At 39.4% G+C, this 24,462-nt stretch overlaps 1 protein-coding gene across 3 annotated transcripts in view; it reads left to right on the forward strand.

The window, feature by feature from the left end:
• Positions 1-24,462, forward strand: part of galnt9 (polypeptide N-acetylgalactosaminyltransferase 9) — a 1,026,805-nt gene that overhangs the window by 913,681 nt on the left and 88,662 nt on the right. Inside the window, exons 2-3 of one of the 3 annotated variants that reach the window (XM_008417604.2) lie at positions 7,972-8,055; positions 15,660-15,840. The exons of 1 other annotated variant lie outside the window; for it this stretch is intronic. In XM_008417604.2, the coding sequence (XP_008415826.1) occupies positions 15,674-15,840 (167 nt within the window). In that variant the 5' untranslated portion in view covers positions 7,972-8,055; positions 15,660-15,673. The remainder of the gene's footprint in view (positions 1-7,971; positions 8,056-15,659; positions 15,841-24,462) is intronic. One more of the 3 variants, XM_008417601.2, reaches the window with a different exon arrangement.

Consider the following 24,462-nt stretch of genomic DNA (forward strand, 5'->3'; position numbering starts at 1 on the left):
TGCTTAATAATTTTTTTTTTTAGAGAAAGTGATTTAATTGCATTTAGGCAGAAAAAACATTCTTACAAAAACTTCTTTCTGTCTGAGGAGCCTATAGAAAGTCTTGGGCTGAAATAATTTCAGTGACATGCTTCATGTAGTCAGTCAGCAATACCTGACATCTGTCTGATCAAAATTTTCTCAGCTGATTTATATTTTTCTTTTGAACTGATGAGCTCACATTTTTCCCAAGCACCTTTTTAAATTGCTGCAGCAACACATTCCCAAACTATGACAGTTCCAGCTCTGTGCTTCACTGCTGGTTTGAGATCATGTTCCTAGATCCTGGTGTTTGAAATATTAAAAGAACGACCCATCTTGTCGTAATAACAGTTTTACATTAGTCCCAGTCTTTGTCTGCCTTTCTTTTTTTTTGTGTGTGTGGAAAATGTAGTCTAGCCTTCATGTTTTCCTTATGGTGCAGCTGTTCTCTCCCATTGAAGTTAAACTTATGCGCTCTCTTTCTGAATGTAAATGTGTGTTATAAAATGAACAGAAGCGACGGCTTGCTCGGACAGCTGGACTCAGGCATGTCGGCAGCTGCTTTGAATGTCCTCCTCTTGCGAAACGACTTTCAGTAAAGAATCAGAATGACTGATTTGAAATTCTTTTGAGACCTCATTTAGGTCTCCCTGAGGTGCAGCAGCTTATCTGAATATAAGCTGCTGCAATTTTGCTTCTGAATACTCTAGACAACTCTCTTTTTCTTATTTTTTGCACTGACTATGGTGTTCACTGCTAGAAACTTTGACCATTTCTACACAGGAAACGTCCTTCAAAACGCTGAGGAATGATGTTCTAATGATGTGTCTAATTTTAGACATTTTAAGTGGGAATATGTATTGTTATAGGGATGTTGCATTTTACAGTTTTTGTAATTTATTTGTGCCGCTTGAATTCTCAGTATTGCTACAATTGATGTTAAACGTCTCTATGTCCAAATACAAAAGATAAACAGCCTCCTATTATTTACACCACTGCAGAGCCTTTCTGAACTGTAGAATATCTTGTCAACACAAGCTTGCAGTCTCATGAGTTTGCCTTTATGTGGACCATAATTTATGGATCTGTGTTTTTTTTTTCTTTTGTAATCTTGCAGCCTCATTTTCATTTTTGTGAAACACTGAAAAATAATTGGTTTCCCACATGAAACTGCATTAACCAGGTTGGTGAATTTTGGCTGGTGGCCTATTAGGAGGCTAATGAAGCAAGGCTCTCCATTAGAGTGCGATGCCGCCTGCGTGTGCCGTCCGTTCAGACTTTACTGGACTATATTCTTTTAACAACCTTCCCAGTAAATGACTTGTTGTAAAGTTCACAGTGACTGTAAGTGTTTGTGTCGGTAATTGTGTGCACATTAGATATTTAAATAACAGACGCCGGGCTTGACTGGGTGACAGCAGCATCACCTACAAATAATTTTCACCAAGTGGTTTGCTTTGGTGGTGTTAGTCTGTGGTTTGGTCACTTCAAAATTATATTTATTTGACCATTACCCTTTTAGATCCATAATCTTACAGTCAGATGGGTGTTTTGGGTTTGAATATACATATCCCTTTATCTTTTCCATATGTTGTCAAGGTAATATTTACTATGATAGGGAGACATAAAAAAAAGCTCCAAAAACTGTGAAGTAGAGCTAAAATGACATGTGGTTTTCAAAATCTTTTACAGTTTAAAAAGAAAAATGAAAAATGAAAATCTGGTTTGTGTTTTTCGCTGCCATTAGCTGCTAGTCCTTGCAGATCAGCAGCAATTTTTGTTGCTTAGTTTTCTTGGAAGGAAAACACAAGCGGAGTCAATCTCTAAGTGGAGCATCCATGGACTTCAGTTGTCAAAACTCGCCAGTTAGATTCTGGTCTAGACTTTGACTAGGGCATTCTAACTTACAAATAAGCCTTCGTAACTAGGTTTGCAAAATGTTAGGTGCATTTATAATTGCAATACTTCTAATTATGATTCTAAACATAATTTTTGACTTTTGACTTTAAAATTACACAACTTTCCCATCCTCCGTGAGCGTTAGCATGTCAACCACTAAAGACATCCACCATATTTGGGCACAAGGCTGCACTCCATCCACCATATATTTGTAGAATTTTATTTTTTATTGTTTAGCAAAATATCGCGTCAAAGCAGTCCTTTGTGATTGCAGTTACGCATAGACTGGTATTACGATAAATATTATGATTGGATACATTGATTTGAAACCATTTCATTGTGTCTCTGGATGTATCTTTGGCATCATGGTCCAAACAACTTTATGTTTGTCAAAAAAACAAAGTTTTTGTGACAAAAACTGAAGACATAAGGGATTTTAATACCTTAACACTAAACAATCCAGCCTGAATATCAAGACCACTACTGGCAGGTAAAGTGTAGTATGTAGTATGCTGTATTTGTGGGGGCCATCTTTTTGTGATTTTATAGGGAAATCCTTTATGATAGTATTTAAGAAACTTGAACATTTAGGGTATGTCCCATGTGCTGACCCAGTTTTCATTTTCTTAGTAAATCAATTAATGGTTTAGATGTAACTAATCAAAGTGTAAAAACAGTGTGGAACAATACATTATCTTCAGATGTACTCTTTTCTGTTAATCGAGAAAACGTTCGTGCCTGTCGGGGAGGGGCATGAATAGTTTTTCATTCTGTCTTCTGTGCATCGCACTGTTGAAATGAAAGAAACTATCTCTTATTGAATAGTTTTTTTTTTCTCCCACTGCTGCGCTCGCCTACAGAACAAGTAAAATGTTCTTAATCTTGCGACTCGTACAGAGCCGCTTTATTACATTACATCACACTCGGATCCAGCAGCGTTGCTGATGGAAGACTGATTCGCTGATTAAAAGAAGAAGTGAGACGGCAAATTGCAGACGTTTCAAAAGTATATTCCAGCTAAAATGTGTCATTTCAGACACTCGCTAACTCTGTTAAGCTGTAGCAGGCGTGCTTAGTTTATAAAACTTTAAGCACCTACATAAGTTGGATAATACTTTTGTCTTTATTACTCGCTGGTCAGTTAGTCTGAGTAATAAAGTCAGTAAATAACACTAAGTCTGAGAGCATGATAAAATAGTATGAACATTTCCTTGGATTGTTTAATCTCTTCTAATATTGTGTCTAATAACAATTTGAAATCTAGAGAAGATGGCATTGAAGTTTCAGAAAATATATTTGGTACTTTAAGCTATTACTGTGCGGCAACTATACATAATGCATATATTGATTCTATAATTAGAGGTAACATATAGTCAACTAATTGGACAACAACAAACCAGAATTAGACAAAACTATAAGAGAGAGACATCTTGTTGTGCCTCTTGTCCCCATTTTTTTTTCACAAACTCCACTTATTACGGTGATGAAAATTATTTTATTCCACCTTAAATATTGCAGCAGTGAAAACTGTTAGACATTTCCATGTATGAAAGACTGCTCCCATGTGTCCTTTACTAAAACAGATATTGAAGCTAGCATTGGAATTTCTTTCCTTGACTTTTTAGGGTATTTAAAAATCTCTTACAATGGCTGCTGGACAGACAATACAATTAAACCAAAGCTAAGCTACAAGACACCATTTTTTGTTTTTGCAAAGTGAAGATTTCTCATATCTCAAAGTTGGAAAGAATTTTTAATAAGTGTGAAATGTTACATTTTAGGTTAGACTGTGTTGTTTTTTTCTTTAAGTGCTTAATTTTGAGGTGGTGCAAGTGTCACAGGTTTTGACATGTTTCCGATTCTGTTTTCATGAGCAGAATAAAGGTTTTATACATCAGAAACTTTGTTCTAAGGTATCTCAGTTCAGTGCACAATAGAGGAATTTACAGAAAGACGGTGAAATAGGCCTTTACTTCAGCACAGAAGCTGATTCTTACCTTTTACATTGTTGGCAGCATCGGTAATAAATTTATGGCATTTTGTGGGACTAGATTTTGTTTTGTTTTAATATGGTCAGATCTTGTAACATCTCTGTTTTTAAACCTGTGAATATTCACCAGGTTAGAAAATATTTTCAATTCAATGCTGTAATGCAATACATACCATGTTGTCCAAAATTTATTTTGATAAAGAAACATCCACCATGTTTCAAAAACCTTTTGATAGGGAAGAAATTATATAAAAATATAGATTTAAAATTGGGCATGATTTCAGTTTACCACACTTGTAAGTCATTCAACAATAGCTGCCAAAAATGTTACGTCCAAATAAAAATTGATTCTTGGAACATGATGTATGACAGAGGAGAACGGTTGCAGCTTAGTTGTTGAAGTTGCAGTATTTCATCAGCTTAGATAGTTTCACAATAGTCCTTTTTTTATTTTTAGTCTGTTTTGTATTTACAAAGTACAAATGCAGGCTTTTCTGGCCTTGATCCTGTTATAATGCTGGAGCTTTGGCACATTTTTGAGGGTCACTGTCTTTTTAAGCTATGCTTAGCTTGTAGCATACAGCCAGCAGCGTTAGGCTCTCAGACCGAACGTTGAATCCTCTCATTCACTCAGATGTTTGTGAAGATAATGCAAGTAAACACTGAGGTAAAACCCCCAGTGGGCTTAGAACAGGGGAAATAAATGTATTTTTTTTTTTTTTAAATTGTGTCTTCTTATGGTATTATAGAAATTAATGTTAAACTTTCATTTTTTTCCATTCTCGTCCAGTCCTAAAAGTCAGCTTTAATTATTTTTAGGTACCAGGTCCCACATGTGACACAGTTAAGTCCAAAGTTGTTTGTGCCTCAAAAATGAAGATTACAAAGGAGGAGAAACAAACGTATAAAAAACCAGCTTCCACAATTGCCAGCCTTGCCGTTGTCGCTCGAATATTTGCGTTCGAACGCAGCAGAATGAAAGTATTTCTGATGCTGAAGTGGCTCCAATAAAGCCTTCCAGATATTTGATATACATTTGATGAATTAGATTTACTCTGAATCATTTCACTACGTTTCAGGCCGTTAGGCTCAATTTCAAACCGATTTTTAACATAACAAACTGCTGAACTTTATTCTTCAAACAAATTAAGACGTTCAGCGTGACTCCGACAAATTCTGATTTACCGTCTGCAAACAGTCTCTCTGTGAAATGTAGGTCTCGATAGGAGAACTGCAATTCAGTCGCAATTTATCTCGAACAGAGCCAAGGGTGCGTGGAAACATTTGCTAGCTGTCGCCTTTCTCCATGATTTGTTTTGAACTCTTTAATGGCATACTTAATCACGTCCTCATAGTGCAGGTCAACAGTCTCCTCCCCCCCTCCGTAACTTGTGCAGAGACCACAAATTGTATTCTCCTGCTGTAGGGAATAACTACACTAAGAGGGGGACTCAGTGTGCAAATAACTATTACCATGTCCACCAGCTATACGAGGTAATTGCCCATTTCCTTTGTTGTTTATGGCCTACCAATGACATGCCGTCGGAGCAGCAGCAGTAGGGACCAATTAGATTTGGAGGACAATAAACAAGTCGGAGAGATTCCTCTTTTACGGTTTGTCTGGTAGACGGTCACCAGTCTCCCAACGAGTAAACAGCGAAGCCTTTTCTGCACAAAAATGAGCAACAAGAGGGCTATCAGCAGCACCACTCTGCTGTTGACGCCATCGGCCTCGAAATAATCAGACGAAGGGGGGGTTGTTAACAAGCTTAATATGAAGCAGCGTTTGCATTAGGATCTGTAAATGCCGCTTCTCTTTCGCTCACATTCTCGGGGTCTCGTGAGTGCAAAGGTCCTAAACGAACCCGTACGCACACGTGTGGAATGACGCCGAAAGTAATTATTCTCGAGACGGCGATGTCCATTTTGCTGCGTTCCCTTTCAATTCAAATGGCTTAAGTCTGATGATGGTAGACTGAATGTGCTTTTTTCTTTTCCATTTTCTCTCGAAGATATTTCTTTCCAGCAGTTATTGGTATGATGTTTATTATCACAGTCAGGTATGTAGGAACCCGGCGTTCAGTTTTATCTACTCAAACAAGAAAAAAAAGGGTGAATGTTGACAGAAATGGTGAAGAGGGAAGAGGAGATGGGTTCATAAGCAATTTGTTTTTGCAGTTTGGTAAGAATTTGATGGATGGTTAGTATTATGCAGTGCTCCAACTATTCTCTACTATTTTTGGATTTTTTGTATTACTACAGTAAGGTCAGACTAATCCAGCACCACAACAATAAAAATCAACCACAGCAGGAATTGCTACAGCCTTTAATTTTTACTAGTAATCTATACTGTCTTGTGAGATTCTGGTTCTTCAACAGGGCCGTAGCTAGCCATTTCGGTGCCTTAAGCACAAATGGCAGAAATCCTGAAAGTCATCAGAACATCTTCACATTAAGTTACATGTCATTTTATATAAACCGACTTTAACACTGCTGTTCAACATAAGTCACTTTTGTGCAGGACAAACGTTAACAGGCTAAATGTTGGATTATTTTTTCATGAGTTTGTTGCTTTTGTATTTCTCATTTCTCATGTTTTCTTGGTTTGCTCAAGGTAGTTCAGTGTTGCTTTAGTAGTTAATAACTTCTATATTTTTTTGTCTAAATCTGTAAAATAATTAAGGAGGTTCTTTCTACTTCCGTCTCTCTCGACCCCAACAGACCGTTGCTCACTGCCGCTCTCAAATTGTGCACAAACAGCGCAGAGTAGGATGAGATACGGAGAGCAGGGGGGGAGAGAGAGAGTACAAGTGACACATGAGCATCATTCTGCCGTCTCTTCTTTTCACTTGTCCGCCCCCAGCTGTTCCTGCCTTTTCGAAGGGAATAATACGCCACTTTTGTGTTATATCCGCTAAACATGTTTAACACATTTTTGGCCTGTTTTTGATGTCCCCTGTGGGCGATTGGTGCCCTTTGCGTGATGCTCGATCAGTGTGAATCTCTTCTTTATCATGGTGGCAGTAGCATATTTGGGTCAGGGATGGTGCATGGAGAAACCTCAGTGTAGAAAAGCTATTTTATCGATGGTGTATGACTCACAACCGATTCTTTGAATTCCTTACCGATAATACAGTTTCCTTGCACTTAGCTGTAGGGATGTAGCCTGGTAAAAACCAGCCAGTCATTCTATGTTACTTTGTACAGACGGTCTGGGTTCTTGGCTATTGAAATGTGGACTCTGTTGAAGTTCTAAAACTTACCGAGTTGCTAATGTTTTACCGTGACGTATGTAATGCACCAATTTGTTGCTATTAAGCTAACCGCAAATTACCTTCGCTGTAAACAACCATCCTCCACTGCAAAGAGAGAGGTACCGAGCTGAACAAGATGGCTGTTGATATTAATTCAGTATTGGAAACCGTGGGCAACATGGAGTGAAAGGCTTCGTTCACTTCCTCCGCTGCTACTGCTAAAGCTACAGGCAGACTACAATTCTAAAACAAAAAGTCGATGTCGTTGTTCATAACTTCACCTTCTGTTTTCTGATTGGCCCGGTAGCAAATCTACCGGAGAGAATACGAGTGAAGGGAAGAAATCCCAGACTCTGCTGTAAGCAAAAATTGTTTTCTCGCAAAGTTGCACAGGAAGGCGATGGCCAGGCTAGTAGGGACGCAAACTCACCTCCAAATTATGAATTGACTGGTTGATTAAACAAAGTGTACAGTCTTTTTTTTCTTATTTTTCATTGTGTCTCTGTCAAGGGAAATTAATTTTAAAGAGTAATACAGGTGCAGATGGAAGTAGCATAACGGGAGGATGGCCGCATGCTGCAGTGACTGATTGCTTGGAGGTAGTCTTAGTCTAGTTCAGAGGGGATCTACATAATATGAGCTCGTATTGTGTAAACCTGGCTGTTTATCGCCAGCTCTCCCAGCATGCAGGTGGTCAGTATCGATTCGTTCAGTTTAATAAAAAAAAAACATCTATGGCCGTCTTGTTTTGGCAGAAGAATACAAATCCCTGACCTTCCTTTCTACTGTGTCCACCATTTTCTCCAGTCACTCGCTCACATAGAAAGGCTCTGAAGTAAAGCTCCATCAATCCAGACGTTGCTCTTGGGTTCCCCGTCTGACCAGCGGCAGGTGCGTCGTCTTTCTTTTTTCTTTTTTTTTTTTTTTTTGATATAGGCTGTTGTCCCACAGCTCACGGTCACACTGAGGCTTCTGTCATCAGCCACGCATGTCACTGCCATTTGTCTCCTGGCGCGTAGGTGCTGTCGGGGATGGAGGCCACAGAGGCTCAGCTGCAGCACCAGATATACGTCTTATCTATGACGCACAATTATGACAAAGACACTAAGGCTGTTTATATGCCAAACCCGCTGGAGCAAAAAAAAAAAAAAAAGCATGATGAGAGAGGGGGGTAAATGTCACATTCACTGTCTTCCACGCTGACAAACGCGTTGGGCTTAGAGTAGATCTGGCATCTCCGTGTGCCTATATATTGTGAAGCGTGCGACGGACGGCGCCGTGATTCCCGATGACATGAAATGTATTCCAATAAAGATATGCAGATGAGCAACCGGTTGATAACATAGCTTCAAAAACAGATTAAAATCAGTTTTGCCTAGACTTGGACGGGGGTGGGGGAATAAAGTTAATGAATTCAGCAACTCACCTGAGAATCAGCAGGTGGCCTCAGAGAATGAGGCTTGTTATTGATGGAGCGAGTCTTTCTGTTATGCATGCTACTTGCTGGGAGACATGCTACGATTGCATACAGGTAATGGTAAGATTCAGTAGCAGAGGGGCATGTGCTCATATCAATGCCAATAGACTTTCAATGAAGAATCCAAATACCACTGTAATCGAGTAAAGTAAATAATTCGTATTTTCAGATTCTAACTGAACAACAACCATTTTTAACAACTTGTGTTACAGCTGTAAATACATATTCAAAATTTGTTCAAACAGAATTATTTATTTATTATTATTATTATTACTATTATTATTATTAAACTAAACAATGTATGTTTTTAATATATTTGCATTAATGTACCTTAAATAAACAACTCTACTTACTCCCCAAATTTTAACTCCTTTGTGCTGCTCTGCCACATAAAATCCAAACAGAATACATTTGTAGTTGTAATGTGATGGAACATGGAGATGTTCACAGGTTATGGATGGGTTGCAAGGGACTGTAACATTCAGAATAGTCATACCGTAACTCAAACAAAAAAAGTTAACAGCGAAAGCAAAACTGTATTCAGGTGTGGAACATAATTATTTAGAATAAAAACGCTCGCTGCAGTTGTGCCTGATCCAACACCAGCACTAGTCAGATGATGGTGCTGCTAGTTTTATGACACAAATGTCTGACAACAGCTTGCTGAGGCTGCAGGGTTCATGTTTATGGAACAAAGATTGTAAAATGGGTTTGAAAGATGGTGATCAGTCATACTGGGTTGTTCATTTGGCATGGATTGCAAACTTGAGACATTTTAAAAAGGGTAGAAGAATGAATGAAATATATATGTGGCTACAAAAGAGAGCCACATATGTTAAACTTAATGCCAAACCAAGCAATGTAGATCATTTTGCTTAATTAATGCAGTGAACCTATCACACACATTATGTTAGAAAAGATACTGATTGCAATGAAATGTTAAATTGTAGCTTTGTGTCCTATTTGGCATTTGACAAAAATTAAATTTATCCTTAAAAAAAAAAAACAATGACTGCAAATTTATTATAAATGAGATTTAGATGTGTGAACCTTCCTTGTCATACTTTTGTCTTGGGCTTTGTATGTTGAAAACTTAGAGGTCTACTTTCTGCTTTTAAATCACGCTTGCTGTCCCCTTGATGTGCCTGCAGCTGTTATAAGTGGAAAAGCTCGACTTCCTGAAGCCCTTCTGTGGGCTCTTAATATTTCATAGGTTTGTTTTGGTTTCTGAATCCTTTTAAACCAACAAGATACTTTTTTTCCCCCCCCTCCCTCCTCCTCTTCAAAAGATCACGAGGATCCCCCTGTCGTGCCCTCAGCATGAATATTTAGCACTCAGCTGCATCACTTTGGACATACATAAAAACCAATCTTCCTCTTAAATATTTCACTAAAAAAATGGGTCATCTTTGAAAACGAGACTTGTTTTTCATGCAGGCAAATCAAACGCTTTCTGGAAGTTTCCTCTTCAAGTCGAAGCCGGTGGAGGTTTACTCAGTCACATGATGGATTGCGAGTGAGACAGATGCGTACACGGACACAATGAGATTTAAATTGGTGCCCAGCTTACAAAGTATCTGCACCCAGCTGATTCTTTAGACGGGAATGGAGCGTCAAACAGATGTTGGCTTGTAATTGCTTCACAGTGAAATGATAAGAGTCAGAGCTGTGCGGTGTGTTAATAATACTGGAAATACTGAATGTGAAAAAAAGAAATGCCTTATTGGAAATATGTGAATACTTGAAATTTTTATTAGCGTTTTCATCCATCTGAATGGAGTCAGAGTGTCTTCTTTATGTTTTACACATCGGTGTATCACACGTTCAAAGACATCAAAACACAGCAGTCAATAAATACATAATAAAGCCTAATGATGCGAAACACTGACAGCGTCAGCTACAGATTTATTTCTAAATGTTTGGTGATCACCTGAACATCAACAAGACCACAGTCCTGAAACAGAACATATGACCGAGCTGTGAATACGTGCTCCCCTATGAGTGTTCGATGCACAAGACTCCACTGCTGAAGGAAAAATTGCATTGACCATAAAGCACAAAAGTATTTTCACACACCATGGTTTGATTAGAAAACATGGTGCTTTCTTCTCAAAACACCACGCTTTAAGTAGCTGTTTTATCTAAACACTGTATTAGATGAAACTGTTAGGTGAAGCTGTTTTGTGAATTCGTACACATTTACAAGTTCTACTAGCTGTAGCTGTATTAGCTGCAGCTAATCTGTAGCTGATATTACAGATTATCTTAGAAAAATCATACCAACAGTGAAGTTTCGTAGCGTGAGGGTGTTTTTCAGAATCTGATAAATGAGAGGATGAATGGAAACATTTTCGGAGACATTCTTGATGACAGTATGAAGATGAAACAAAGATGGTATTACCATACCATACCAACTTTATTTATAAAGCACTTTAAAAACAACCACAGCTGATGCAAAGTGCTGTACATTAAAACACAACATAACAATAATAAAAAAATAAAAACTCTTACAGTTTAAAAACAAAACATACAATTTAAAACTAGATCACGCTGGTGTTGAAAGCCAAGTAAAATAAATGGGGTTTAAGACGAACTTTAAAAGTGGACAGTGAAGGGGCCTCTCTGACCTGCAAAGGCAAGGTGTTCCATATCTTAGGGCCAATGACAGAGAAATTGTATTGCTACACAAGAGAAGAAAACTCGGACCATAATTCTAAAATGATCTAGTCAATGAAATGAAAGAACCGCTCAGATGATTGGAAGGACGTTTGTTCAGAATGACTGTAATTAGCAGCTATGCTAACAAAACCAAACATTAGCAAATGCTTGTGACTCATTCGTCCATACGTAAGATGTTGTGACACATTCAAAACCTAAAAAAAAGGGATACTAATTCACATCACCTTCTACACAAGTCCTATTTATCAAAGCGTCCGACTTTCACAGCAGCTCTCCAGACAGACGCTCATCCCCTCCCTCACCTGAACGATTACCTGTGAGATTTAAAGCGGTGAGCTTTTGCTGTAACATTTCAAGAAACTCTGGGAAGGAGCCTTTGCGACGCTTTTTAGTCAAAGAGTTATTTTGTCTATGCGGCAGACGAACAGAAAAAAGACGAAGGCTTCCCATAAGCCCAGACGCTGGCCGTGGTCCAGAGACGAGAACTAGAAACCTGGCAAAACATCCTGAACAGTGACACTCCGATTTCTGAGAGGGATTTAAGCCTGTTAGTACGACTCCTGGCTCTGTAGCCGTGAAGCAGTGAACACGCCAGACGACTAAAGCCAGCGTTATCTGTTAAACTATTAGAAACTTACAGACCGCTAAAGACAGTCTGGAGAAGCGGCAGAATGACCAACTCATCCACCCCATGTTGCTCCTCTGTTCATTAAAAAAGGAGTCAGTGGCTAATGAGTTGTTTAAAGTTGTCAACAAACCAATATTCAAGTTGAGATTTAGAGCAGAAACTAGAAAATGTGTTCAATACCTTTATTTCACTTTGTTACACACAACTTTATTTATGGGGTCATTTGTTTTGTTGTCTTTGTGTATGAGTGGATCAAAGCTAAGTTATGTAACTTTTATAGAAAAAGTAGTTGTTGTTTTTTTACATATTTGTTAAAATGTCACCATGGTGTGACAGTTTGCTATGAGACTGATATTTTGTGAAAAGACTCTCCATCTCTTCCTTCCTGAGCTGCTATTGTCATCTGACAAAATGCACCATTCCCGACCAAAAACAGCCAATGAGAGCCACGAGGATGGTCTTATTGCTGTCAATCACCCACATGTAGTCACTGCTAAATATGCTAATGGCAGAGAAACAAATTACTGTTACGGGAAAACTGCTTATCCACTGTGATCAGCAGTTACACTAACTAGTTCAAGCATTCACAACAGGCTCTGCTAGATGGATGAGCATGGAGGATGATTGAGAGCGCTAAGACCTGCCTCTTGACTCTGATTGGCTGTTTCTAGTTTACACGGAAAAAGGCAGAGGAGCTTGATTTTGTTTATTTCTCTTTTTTTCAGATTATCTGTCTCATACAACATACGACATATAATGAATTTCAACAAATATTTAAAGAAATATTCTTTAGCTGCAGCTGGTGTGGTGTGAATTTTATGTCAATACATTTTAAGAGAAAAATGTTGGCATGCTAAGTAGAGTACTTATTTTCTCTGATGCATAGTGCTTCTAACAGTAAAATAATGTTTGTGGGGGTCCCTCCTTTCTGTTTTCCTTTTACGGAGTGTAGCAGCTGACTTGCTTGATGTTTTGTGCCTCAAAGCATTATGGGTGCATGCATTTTTAACTCGCGTAGTCATGGAAGGAGAGGAGCTCTTAATCCTAAGCGTTGCTGTTGTTGTTGGTGCAGTGCTTTCCCCGCAGGCGAATTCTGTCCAAATTCTGCCTCTCAAGATGTGCATTAAGAGCTTCCATTCATGTTCGCAAGCTTTGGCGAGAAATTTAGCAAAGTAAGTGAGGTATCTGAATTTCTGCATTTAAAGTGATTTTTTTTTTTTTTTTTAGCAAACAATTTCAACCAACATTAAAAGGTAGAAACATAAAAGAAAAATCAAAGCCAGTAAGTACAATTTCACTCCCTCAACAAACCGACCAAGCTTCATAAAAGCAGCGTTTTATCAGCAGCTACATCAATATGGAACCGTGCAAGAATAAAAGATAGGAAAAAAAAAAAAACACTCCCGCTGACTCTCGCAGCACTGATTACATGTCAGGTGTACTCTGACAATATAAGAATGCTTGTGAATCTTAAAGCCCCCTGCCCCTTTCTGTCCTCCAGTTCATGTTGAAGTGGATCAGACAGGCAGGTCTTATGCTGTTATGGAATTTCCTTCAATCAGACAGCTGACGGCGGAGGAGAGGCTTGAAGTAGGTGATACAGCTGGTGGGGACTGTCCGGCTTCCAAGACTCACACGGAGCCTCTATAGGACCCTCCACCCCCCACCACACCATGCGATCACGCCTCAGACTATCTGAATTATTGTGTGACGCTATGCCAGATGGCTGGTCTGCGATGTGAACCCCATCCTTACTTGTCAAAATGCCACCCGTTGGCCGGCGCCGGGGCACGCTTAATCCTTCTTGCGGGAGAAGCCGGTTTGCAACCATTCAGCTCCAATTACAAATCTCCAGCAGCACCCGAGGATTTGGGGCCATCCAAACGCGGTGATTACTGCGTGGCTCCTAGAGGGCCCCCGAGCTGAGAGATGAGCTCTTCATTGCTGTGCGCTGTTTACTTTTTTTTTGTTTTGTTTTTGTCTGTGTGTCCATCTGTTGATACGGAGAACAGACGCGACTCGACTTCTCTCAGCGGAGGCTGCGCTGGAAACTCGGCTCGCATAACAATGATCTGACATTATCCTGCCATTTCGCTGAATTTTAAACAGCTAAACAACGGCGGAGGCCTGGCGCTGACGCAAGATGCCGCGCGGTTTGGTAGCAAACTGTTTGGGGTTTAGGGTCCAAACCGAAATAAGGGTTGAGGGTGGGTACGGTCACGGTGGGGGGGAAGAGCTTTCATGTAGCTGATTTCTGTTGGGTTTCTTTCTCTTTTGTTAAATTTTAATGCCAAAAAAAAGAGAAACATCTGCCCACTCTCACTCCACATGAAGGTTTAATGTAACATTCATAGGCTGCCTTAGAAACCACATTGGCTGATCTTGTTTAAATAAAATTCCTAACAAAGAATCTATTCCCCTTCAACTATTTTTTTTTACATTTAATCACAGCCATAACTTTAATTGGTAACACTTTATTTGAAGGGGGTTGAATAAGACTGTCATGACACTTTAATAAACATGACATAACACCTGTCATGAACGTGAATAAGCCTTCATGAATATTTATGACTGTTGTCATAAAGCGTCATTCGGTTAATTGTGACACTTTTAATACAAAGTTGACATTATTCAAAATGTCTTTGTTATGACAACTTCACATTAACCAAGAAATCATTACTGTTTAAACTTTACCTTTAATAATATAAAGTTACCTAATTTTTAAAGTGCAATCAGTAATGGTTTTATAACAAATTTATATCAGTAATAATTTCTTGGTTAATGTCAAGTTGTCATAACAAAGACATTTTGAATAATGTCAACTTTGTATTAAAAGTGTCATAATTTACCGAAAGACGCTTTATGACAACAGTCATAAATATTCATGAATGCCTATTAATGTTCATGACAGGTGTTATGTCATGTTTATGACAGTGTCATGACAGTCTTATTCACCCCCCTTCAAATAAAGTCTTACCCTTTAATTTATTTCTTTTTTAGTTTAGGTGATAGACCAAGAGAAAATAGTTTGTGCTTCAGAAATGGATGAACAATGTTTCATGGATTTTGAAATAATTAACCAAAAAACACCAAGGTATGATTGTCTGATTGGTAAGGAAAGGGCTTCCATGCAGGTCAGATAAAACATGATTAAGGTGGAATAAAAACAAACTCTGAGAAAGGGAGTCTACACAAAGTTGAGTTACCATGGGAACACACCAAAATGGGTCTGAGAAAACTCAAACTGAAGTTAAGAGGAAGAACCTAGCTGGAAACAGAAAGTGGAGAGATCAGGGGAAAGGTGGAAGAAAGCAGAAATGAACAAAGAAAATGTTAAGTAAAAAATGCAAAAAGGTAATAATGATGCAGTTTTATCAAACTGCTAATGACAGTTTAAAGACCATCTGAAAGCACCACTTTTTCTCCTTTTTGCTTATTTCTGAAACATCCCTCTGTTCCTTTTCTGTGTATTATTCTGACAGCAGTATCCTCTGGGTTATTTTTTTTCTCCTTTACCGCCAGTGTAATAATGGCCTGATGGGTCTCAGAGCTGCCATACACTGGTCTCCTTTCACTGATACAAAATGTCAGTCAGCTGCTCGTTCTCGTGGCCTTTCACTTCGCCTGTCTCCCCTTTTGCTAATTTCTCAGTGTTTTCACAGAGGCTTGTCCTCCAGTGTCTTCATGATTTTTCTTCTGGTTCATCTAAAGGTCTGGCGAAGCCAATGGGGCTGGTGGAGGGACCCGGAGGCCTCGGCCAGGGGGGAGCCGCTGCCACTCTGGGGGAGGACAGCCACGACGCAGAGGGGAAGTATGAGGAGTACGGCTACAACGCTCAGCTTAGCGACCGCATCTCCCTTGACAGGAGCATCCCTGACTACAGACCTAGGAAGTATGTCAGCCTTTTGCTTCTTTTTCTTTTTTTATGCCACACATTATCATATGTGCTTTCCTTCTCTTGAAAAGTCCTCTGGGGGGTTAGACTGGTAAACCAAACTTGACTTTCTTCTACTTTTCTAGTTTCTTTCTAGTAGGAAAAAGTTTCTCCTACTTTTTTAAGACTAAACAGGTTTTCTTAAATTAGGGAGTATGTAAAGTCAACTTTTCTGAACTTTGCATCATGTTATCATGTTACTCTCTCATTTAAAACATACCTGGGGTGTTGCTTTGATTATTTCATGCATGTTTGAGAAATCCTTTAATCTCCCTTGGCAACTATTCAACTGTGCAAATTGCCTGGGCCTGCCTTCAGTGTTGAAGCTCCTCCTCAGAGCTGCAGCTTCCAAGCTTCTGTCTCACACTTTCCCTGCAACACCCCTACTCGGCTCCTTCAGACTAGCCAGCAGCAATTAGCAAACATCTGGTGGAATAGTGCATCTGCTGAGCTCATTGTAGGAGATACTTCTCAGTGGAATAGTGATATTAGTTTGTTTTCACCAGCATCGTTGATAGAGGAGCAAAGTAGTGGTGACTTCCTGAAGGTGGCGTTTCAAAAAGAGCAGGAGTTTTTAAAGGGACAGAGACCCAATTTCAAATATAAAATATATTAAAATATATGTTAAAATAGAATATATATAAAATGCCTGAAAAATACATAATACTGCCCCTTTAAGAATACAGCTTTTTGTTTTCTTTTAGGTATCAGTTTGACATTGAGTAAATTTGTATTACTTTGCAAAAACAAAGTAGACTCCTTTGAAATGTGGGATTGCTGCTCACCATCTCATCTGTGCAATTTTAATTTTGAATTTGCATGACACCAATATATGACCTTCATACATATGGTTAGAACAATGACAACATTACAAAAACTGTTATTTATTTGGAAACGGTCCCTTATCACTTGGTAAATACGAACCGAACACAAACTTACCAAATCCCCCCTTCATTTCAGGAGCAGGTGAGCAAATCGATGTGTTTTTGCAATATGGTGTCAAAACATGCTTTCTATTTCAGCTGAAAAGAAGCTCTTTATTCCTCGGACTTCTTTCATAGAGCAGAACCTACCCTCTCAAATTATGAAATGCAACATTCATCAAACACCACCTCCTATTAAAGTTTTAGTCATATTAAAGACTAAAGAAGTGTACTGCACTGTTTCCATGAATGAATATATGAACTTACAAAGGGTAAAATACTGCTGGATGTCAAATTACAAGGTTATGCTGCATAAAGGTGCCTGGACTGGAAAGTGATGTTGACTCAATACTGCATGTAGTCGAATTTTGGGCATTTTAAGGCTTTTTAATAGATCCAAAATACACAGACATCAAAACAACTGCGAGAGTTCACTAGAAAGTCCGGTAGACATCAGAGGCATCTTAGTGTGTCGTTTTTTCTCTGTTAAAAATGATCACCATTGCTTCTTCATAGGCGGCCGCGTTTGTTTACTCTGAACTCACATCTGATCTCCAGAGGTTTTGCCAGATTTCCTGTCTGAAATCTGAATGTTTGAGTGAAATATGTCTGTGCGTGGTGAGTTGCATTTGCGGTGTGGCTGGCCATCACACACTGTACGACCAAACCTGTTGTGTCCGTGACGTTTTATCGTCATGTGTGGGATCTCTCAGGTTTGGGAAAACCAGCTGAGAATGTTAAAATCCTGCCACGTGAACCAGGCGTTGGACAACTGCTTCGATACGCTTCTTGCAGATCACAATAAAAAGCCATTGACTTGAGCCAAATCATTTTACTGTCACTGACATCCTTCTTAACAGCCTATTGCTTCTGTCATTAATCTCCGTCTGGAAAAAAACATCCTTTGAGAATTCCCCCCCCGGCCCCCCTCCATTCATCTAATTTAATCCTGCTCATCTTCCGTGTTTGACTTATTGTCTAACTCTGGCAAATTTTGCCTTAAGTCTCCTACTGGAGCTCAGGCAGTGTGTGACCTGGGCCATGGCGAGCGCCGGAAAGGAGAGCTTCTTTAGGCATTCGCTTCTGAGAAGAAGATGATGATGATGATGATGATGATGGGTGGTTGGTCTTTCTAAACTTGTAATTATACAAATGTTGAATTATCTGGGGGGTTAAGGAAGGGTGGTTCCCCCCCAGAACAGACGTTTAATGGCCTTTCTCTTTTTTCTTTTCAAAGAAATTTTGCATTTAGAAAATGAAATGTAGCTCTAATACAGTCGGGACTCTAGGGGTTTGCTGATAATCAGCGCTGCCAGTGGCATTTATATTACACCGTGTCAAAGAACAATGGCAACAGGCAGAGTGGCGTACAGGAAATCTGATGGCCAAGAGAGGTTTCTGTGGGTTTAGCGGGGGGGGGGGGGGATAACAATTCATTTCATCTGCAGCCCTTTGTTCTCTGCTCTTTTTCAAGCCCAGAAAATTAGACAAGGGTGGAATGGGGGAGTTGAATAAGAGAAGATTGCTAATTAATAAAGTCATCTAAAAGTGTTTCTGATTAAAAATAAATATTTTATGAAAAGGCAGAAATGAAGAGTGCTGGTTTCTGATTAGAAAAGCTGCCTTTATTGCAGGCTCTGTGTGGATTCCGGCACTTGTTGCTTCAGTAGGCTTGTCCTCCCACGCTGTAAAAAAACAATATAATACTTTTTTTCTCTTGCTCTTAGTTTTACTGATCTGTTCTTTAATTGTCCCAGAAATAAAACAATTTTTTGGCTCAACAAGCACATCGACAAAAGAAAACACAGAGTTTGTCAAAGAAAGCCTTTATCCCTGCCAACTTTGTGATACTTTAGACAGAAGTAAAAAAAAATGCTCCTAGATTTGTCATTAAAGTAATTACGTCTTTCATGGAGTGTTTCCTATTTCTCTTTGTGTACATTTGTAAGTTTCACTGTTATTTGTTTTTCTAATCATACATTTTCAAGCTTTTTAGATTGAGATAGGCTGTCAGCAACGTAAGAATTAAGGGGCTGTAAATAAAATGTAATGATATTAGAATTATGGCAGCAAACCAGCACAACGCAAAGAATTTTGCACAGTTTTTCAACCAAACTAACCGACTGAGTTCAAATGCTGTTGGATGCAGTTAATGTTGGCTAAAAGATGACTAGCTAATAACAATACAGCACCTCAAGCTTGTTAACAAGTAGCCTGTAGGCTACTGATGATGTTGCCTATGTTCAAAATTGGGTAGATCTGGTTACAACATCTTATGAGTAACTTTTTTGAAAAAAAGAAAAAAAACCTTATTAGAGTAGTTTCACAGCACTGTACCTTTTTCTTTTACTTGAGTAATATTATTATTGCTTCGACTATTTTTTTTTTTTTGCTACGATTTATTTTGCCCCCACCAAAATAAGCCGATGCACTGAATATGGGACTGCAAATTAGTCAAACCCTTCTTTGTTAAACTGGTGGTTTTGCTGAGTAACTGGTTGGATGTAGCGGTCACATTGACACTTGCCCTACTATGCCAGAGTTAGACATGCCCGTCCTGACCGTCAACCAAGTCAGGATCGGCCTCCGGGTGAGGACTGGCCTCAGAGTCAGGACCTACCTCCGAGTGAAGACCTGACTCTGAGTCGGGACCGGCCTCAGAGTCAGGACCAGCCTCCTTAGTTATTAGATCAAGACTGTTAAGAAGAGAAGAAGCATCAAACCAGAATTATAGAAAGTAACACAATCTTGAACTGCTGTTTTCCCTTGACTCATCTGGCTGATATGCTAAGATAAGTACTGTGGAGAAGGATCTAACTACCCAGGCTAGCTTGTTATCATAACTTACAGTCGAAATCTTGTAACCTTTTTCAGAAGAAATAGGAGATATCAGTTTCAGACCATATTTATCATACAGACACATTCTATCTGAGAAGTCCAGATATTTAAAAGAAATCACTTGATGTTTACACCAACAAATTTTCAAGGTTCAGTATATTATACTTATGAGATGTTAGCATTTAATTCTGCTAATTTAAGCCAAGTACATGTTCAATGACTTTTTTGGCATTCATTTATTTATTCATATAGGTTGTTGTAACGTAGTTTGCAACATGAAATGCTTGCTTACTTGCATTTTTGTTTCTTTTAGAACTGATAAAAGAAAATAGTTTGCTTCAGTTTGATGCTAATTTCTAGTCGGTGACCCCAGCAAAGCTGTGCTTTTTTTCTGTATTGTGATTGTAACTATGGAAGGCTCCTTCAGAAGATTTTTTTGTCCTGATCAGTTTTAGAAGAGACATTTATCAGTGACTACCTTCAGTCCATTGCTATATAAAAATTAAATACCGTGACTATGTAATGAATTAACACTGTTAATTCATTACATAGGTCAGTAGGGCTTAGGTCAGCCCTACTGACCTAAGCCCAGTAGGGCTAACTCACCCACCAATGATGTCCTGGAAGATTCTGTATCCTACTATTGACGGATAGTTTTTCCGTACTGGAATTTCTGCACATCAGCTTCAATGTGCTGCTCCAACACAAGTTAGGAAAGTTACTTAAATGCCCTGAAAGTGTATTACCTAAAATGCTGATAGCTTCTTTGTTTGAATACAGCAGTGTTTCTCAAACAAACACTCATGGACCATCTAACTTGAAATTGCCCCCCGGCCAATAACGCAACATCTTACGCAATCTGAAATGAAAATACAAGTTTCTAAACTAATGTGAAGGGTGGCACTGTTTTTAAATGCGACTGGTCACAATAAAAACATGAACACGTCAACTGGGGGCCTTTTGAGTTATTTACAGATTCTGAAAGTATGGATACTAAGCTTCCCAATAATGGAAAACACATGGAAATCAAAAATGTTCTTTACTGCAAATGTTGTGTGCCCTAGTAAAGTTTTACAGCTATTTGTAATTTAGAAGCATAATAAAGGAAAAGACCTGAATTGCTTTGGCAAAAACAAAACATTTTGTTTCAGCCAGTAGCTAGCCCGACATAAATACTTTTATTTTAGGTGTTAAGATGCAGTTATTCAACGTGGGGCGCAGCGTTGTTCACCGCCTTGTCATGGACATATCACATTCAGCACAGCCGCACAGAAAGACTTGAGAAAGACTGCTCTAAATACATATCTGACTAGACGGCCTTTAATTCTTCCTCTATCTGACGTTGATTTTACACAGAGATGGTTGCTGAAGTGCCAGGCTGTCTTTAGCATGTTTTGCTAACGGCTCTATGTTTTGATAACTCATGCTGTAATTTGGTTTAGACAAAACTTGCAGTAAAAGTTGTGGATTAAATGAAGTGCTATTTTGTGTTTTGAGTGTGCAGCTCCTCCGGGGTAGCTGAAGGAGTCCGAGAACAACGCAGCACAGAGCAGGTCACATGACAGACACAACGGCAGCTGAAGTGTCCTTCTCTCTCAATGTGAATGTAATTTCAACAGATAAAAATGCTTTGATCATAAGTACAAAACTGTGACCCGTTACTTCAGCACAGTATTGTACATTTATAATGCATAATTCTTATAAAAACAAAAAAGCCTCCAGCTGGTAGTGGAGTGATTTTTAGCAGATTGTTCAGTAATATCACCCCCATATTTGAGGTGAATGTCCTCAGCCAAGAATACATGTATTTTAAACAACAAGTTCATCTCAAGTCGTGGACTATTGAAAGGAATTTGGTGCCTTAGTGTCATTTTAATGACTAGGGGTATAACTGAGCAGGACACAAACAGAGAAAGGCAGAACAGGACAGCCGCTGCACTGTCACAGACACTGCACCAGTCTGTCTTGGTAATAAGAGAGCCTAGTCAAAGCTGTCAGTCATCCACATTGCAGCCCTATCTGGCCTGGGGTCCCTCTGGAAACGCCGAAAGAGGCTGCTAAGGACCAAGAAGTCTGGAAATATCTGCTGGAACTGTTGATCTAACAACCTGATCCCAGATAAAGATGGTTAAAAAAAAGAAGATGGAGATGGATATCCTCTTGGGGTTCTGCGACAAAACAAATCTGTTCTACACTCTTGAGAAGGAATCGAACTTAAAAGAGAAAAATCTGTTTATGCGTCATTTAACAGAACATTATACCAGACATTCAATTAAGTCGATAAATTGATCTCAATTTGATCTTGTTTTTATCATATTTTCAGGCGACAAGGATTTTCAATGTGAAGAAGTAAACTCTCAATTTAACCAAGCACACAAACAAAAATAGAAATCCCAGATTGACTACGGAGGATAATGCTACCATTATGCCATGTTTGACTGTTATCAAATTAGTATAATGACATCATGAGTCCAGCTAGCTTCAGGAAGCCTGGCTGTGCTGCATTTGTCCCTCAGGAGTTTTGAAATCTAAGCCCTATAAATAGTGTGGAGGACTTGGTGTTGAATATATGATTTTGTTTTCTGGACATTTACTGTTTCAGGTACTTTGGATATTTAGGATTGTGTTGTAGTCTTTAAGTTACTTTTTCTGACTGCAGTCTCACTTTGGTAGTCTAACTTGGGGCTGTCAAGTAATCTGTAAATGTATTTTGAATACATTCTTTAAAAATATGAATTTGTGTCAAATCCAATACGAACCGGTCCATTTTCATCTCATCAACTCGGTGTGCAGCTTTAGCCAGAAGTGCTTCAGGCATTCAGAAATTCACCCGCCCCATTTGGTGGATATCAAAAAGAGGGAGCCTGAAATCTGACCAATACACTTGGGAAGAGCTTTTCTACCGTTGTTTAGTCTCAAAGATGAAATCATACTTTTTTTAAGGTATTTTGCATGTGAAAAAAACAAACGGAAAACACAGATGTTGGTTATCCCTTTTAACAATTATGGGCATTATTAGAAGAAAGAACACCATTAAGCATGGAAGTAGTCTAAAGATTGAACATCTAGTGTTTGTGAGGAATTTGAAGCGGTCAGTGAAGCTGTCATATCTACAAAAGTTTGAATATGTTATTTTGGTTAGAGCATAATAGTTGTTTGGCTACAGCAGAGACTAAAGGCGTAAAGTCCATCAGAATTGCTGAAATCAGCTTTCTTTGACGTAGTCATGTGTCAGAAATTGTGTCATCTTGTTCACAGAGAGGCGTCCAGTGGCCGAACATTTCAACAGAGCTGTGCACGAAGTGTTGTGTGATTGGTCAGATGTTTGTTGCCGTGTTTTATGTTTTGACTAGTCCGCTATCCGCTTTACACATCTGCAGGAGACATAAAAATATTCCTTATAACTTTGTAGTTTTGCTTTGCAGTTTTTCTTTTTCTTTTTTTTCCCTGTTGGTAAATTGGGAGTGCAGAACTCCAGAATTAAGGTCAAACACATGCGTTTGGTTATAATAGGCATTAAACTGAACAGGAATCATTGAGCAGAGAGGTGTGTGTTGACTACAGGGAGCCATACTCCATCACCAAGACAGAGAAACCTACACATTTTTCCAACCCCATGTCTTTTTCAATACGCCTTGTCTGCAGCAAAACCAATTCATGATAATTACAGCCCCAATAGCGTCTTCCACAAAAGCCTGTAATCCCCATTCGCCACCTGCTAGCCCGTATTTCTGTGCCCTTCACTTGTGTGAGTGACATTCTTAACTTGGATACAAAGGGGTCTTAAGTAGGCTGTATATTACGGTAACTCTGGGCCTGTCATCCGCCGTCCTTGGGAGGCTCATGAGTACGACATCGGCTCAAGGGGGAACGATGCGGGGGAAAAAACAAATAAACGCAGGCAAGCTGGTGAGATTACGGAATCCCGGCAAAACAAACAAGGAGGAATGCAGGTTTTTGTTTTCTCACCCAAATTCAAAATTCATCTGAAAGCACCAACGCCGCCTTTCAACCTCCAGTTCTCCTCTATCAAGAGGATTCCTATTCAATTACACCTAATCTCGCCTCTATGTCCACGGTCGCTTTGCCCAAGATTTGATTTCTGATTTTAACAAAAAATAGCAGTTAAATCCAAAACTTTTTGAAACACGGTGCATGCTGCATTCTCCCGCTCCCCGTGATCGCCCCCTGACGACCCCTCGTCTGTGTTTGTCTGCCTGCGGGAGGACGATAACTGGAGAGGAAGCCCGAAGAAACAAGCTTACCTCATCTTCTAAGTGCCTGATACTGCAGAATGGGATCATAAGGTCTTTGTGGCGCAGGAGCTCCTACTGCAAATTGTTACTCTTTTCACTGCTAGAGTTTATCTCTTGAAATGAGGAAAGAGGGTGGGGGGGAGGGTGAGGCGGAGGGGCAGAAAGGGGAGGTGACAAGGCAAAACGGTTATCTTTCAGGGAAAAGTGCTCACAGATTGGAAAGTTGCTTTGGTCTTGCCTGCATTCTGCAGGTTATGGGAGGTTAATGTGAAATTTCACAGCAAATAAAAGTGGCCAGCGGGGTAGGCGTGGGGTGGGGGAAGAAAAAAGTCAGAGGGGCTAGAGCTGCGGGCTGCTAAGGGAAGCGAGCAGGGGGTGGTGTGATAGGAATACATCTTAATCTGGCGCTCTGTTTCTGTCAAAGCTTGTTCCGGATCAAATTATGAGAGCTGGCCGGAGAGCTCAGTCCCATTACTAACAGATGAGCCGATCGTTCATCCTGTTACAGCTTTACAAGGCTTCCCCTGCCACTGCGGACAGGTACAAATTTAAGGTTGACTGAT

This window comes from Poecilia reticulata, linkage group LG9, assembly GCF_000633615.1.
Source record: "Poecilia reticulata strain Guanapo linkage group LG9, Guppy_female_1.0+MT, whole genome shotgun sequence".
Lineage (NCBI taxonomy): Eukaryota > Metazoa > Chordata > Actinopteri > Cyprinodontiformes > Poeciliidae > Poecilia > Poecilia reticulata.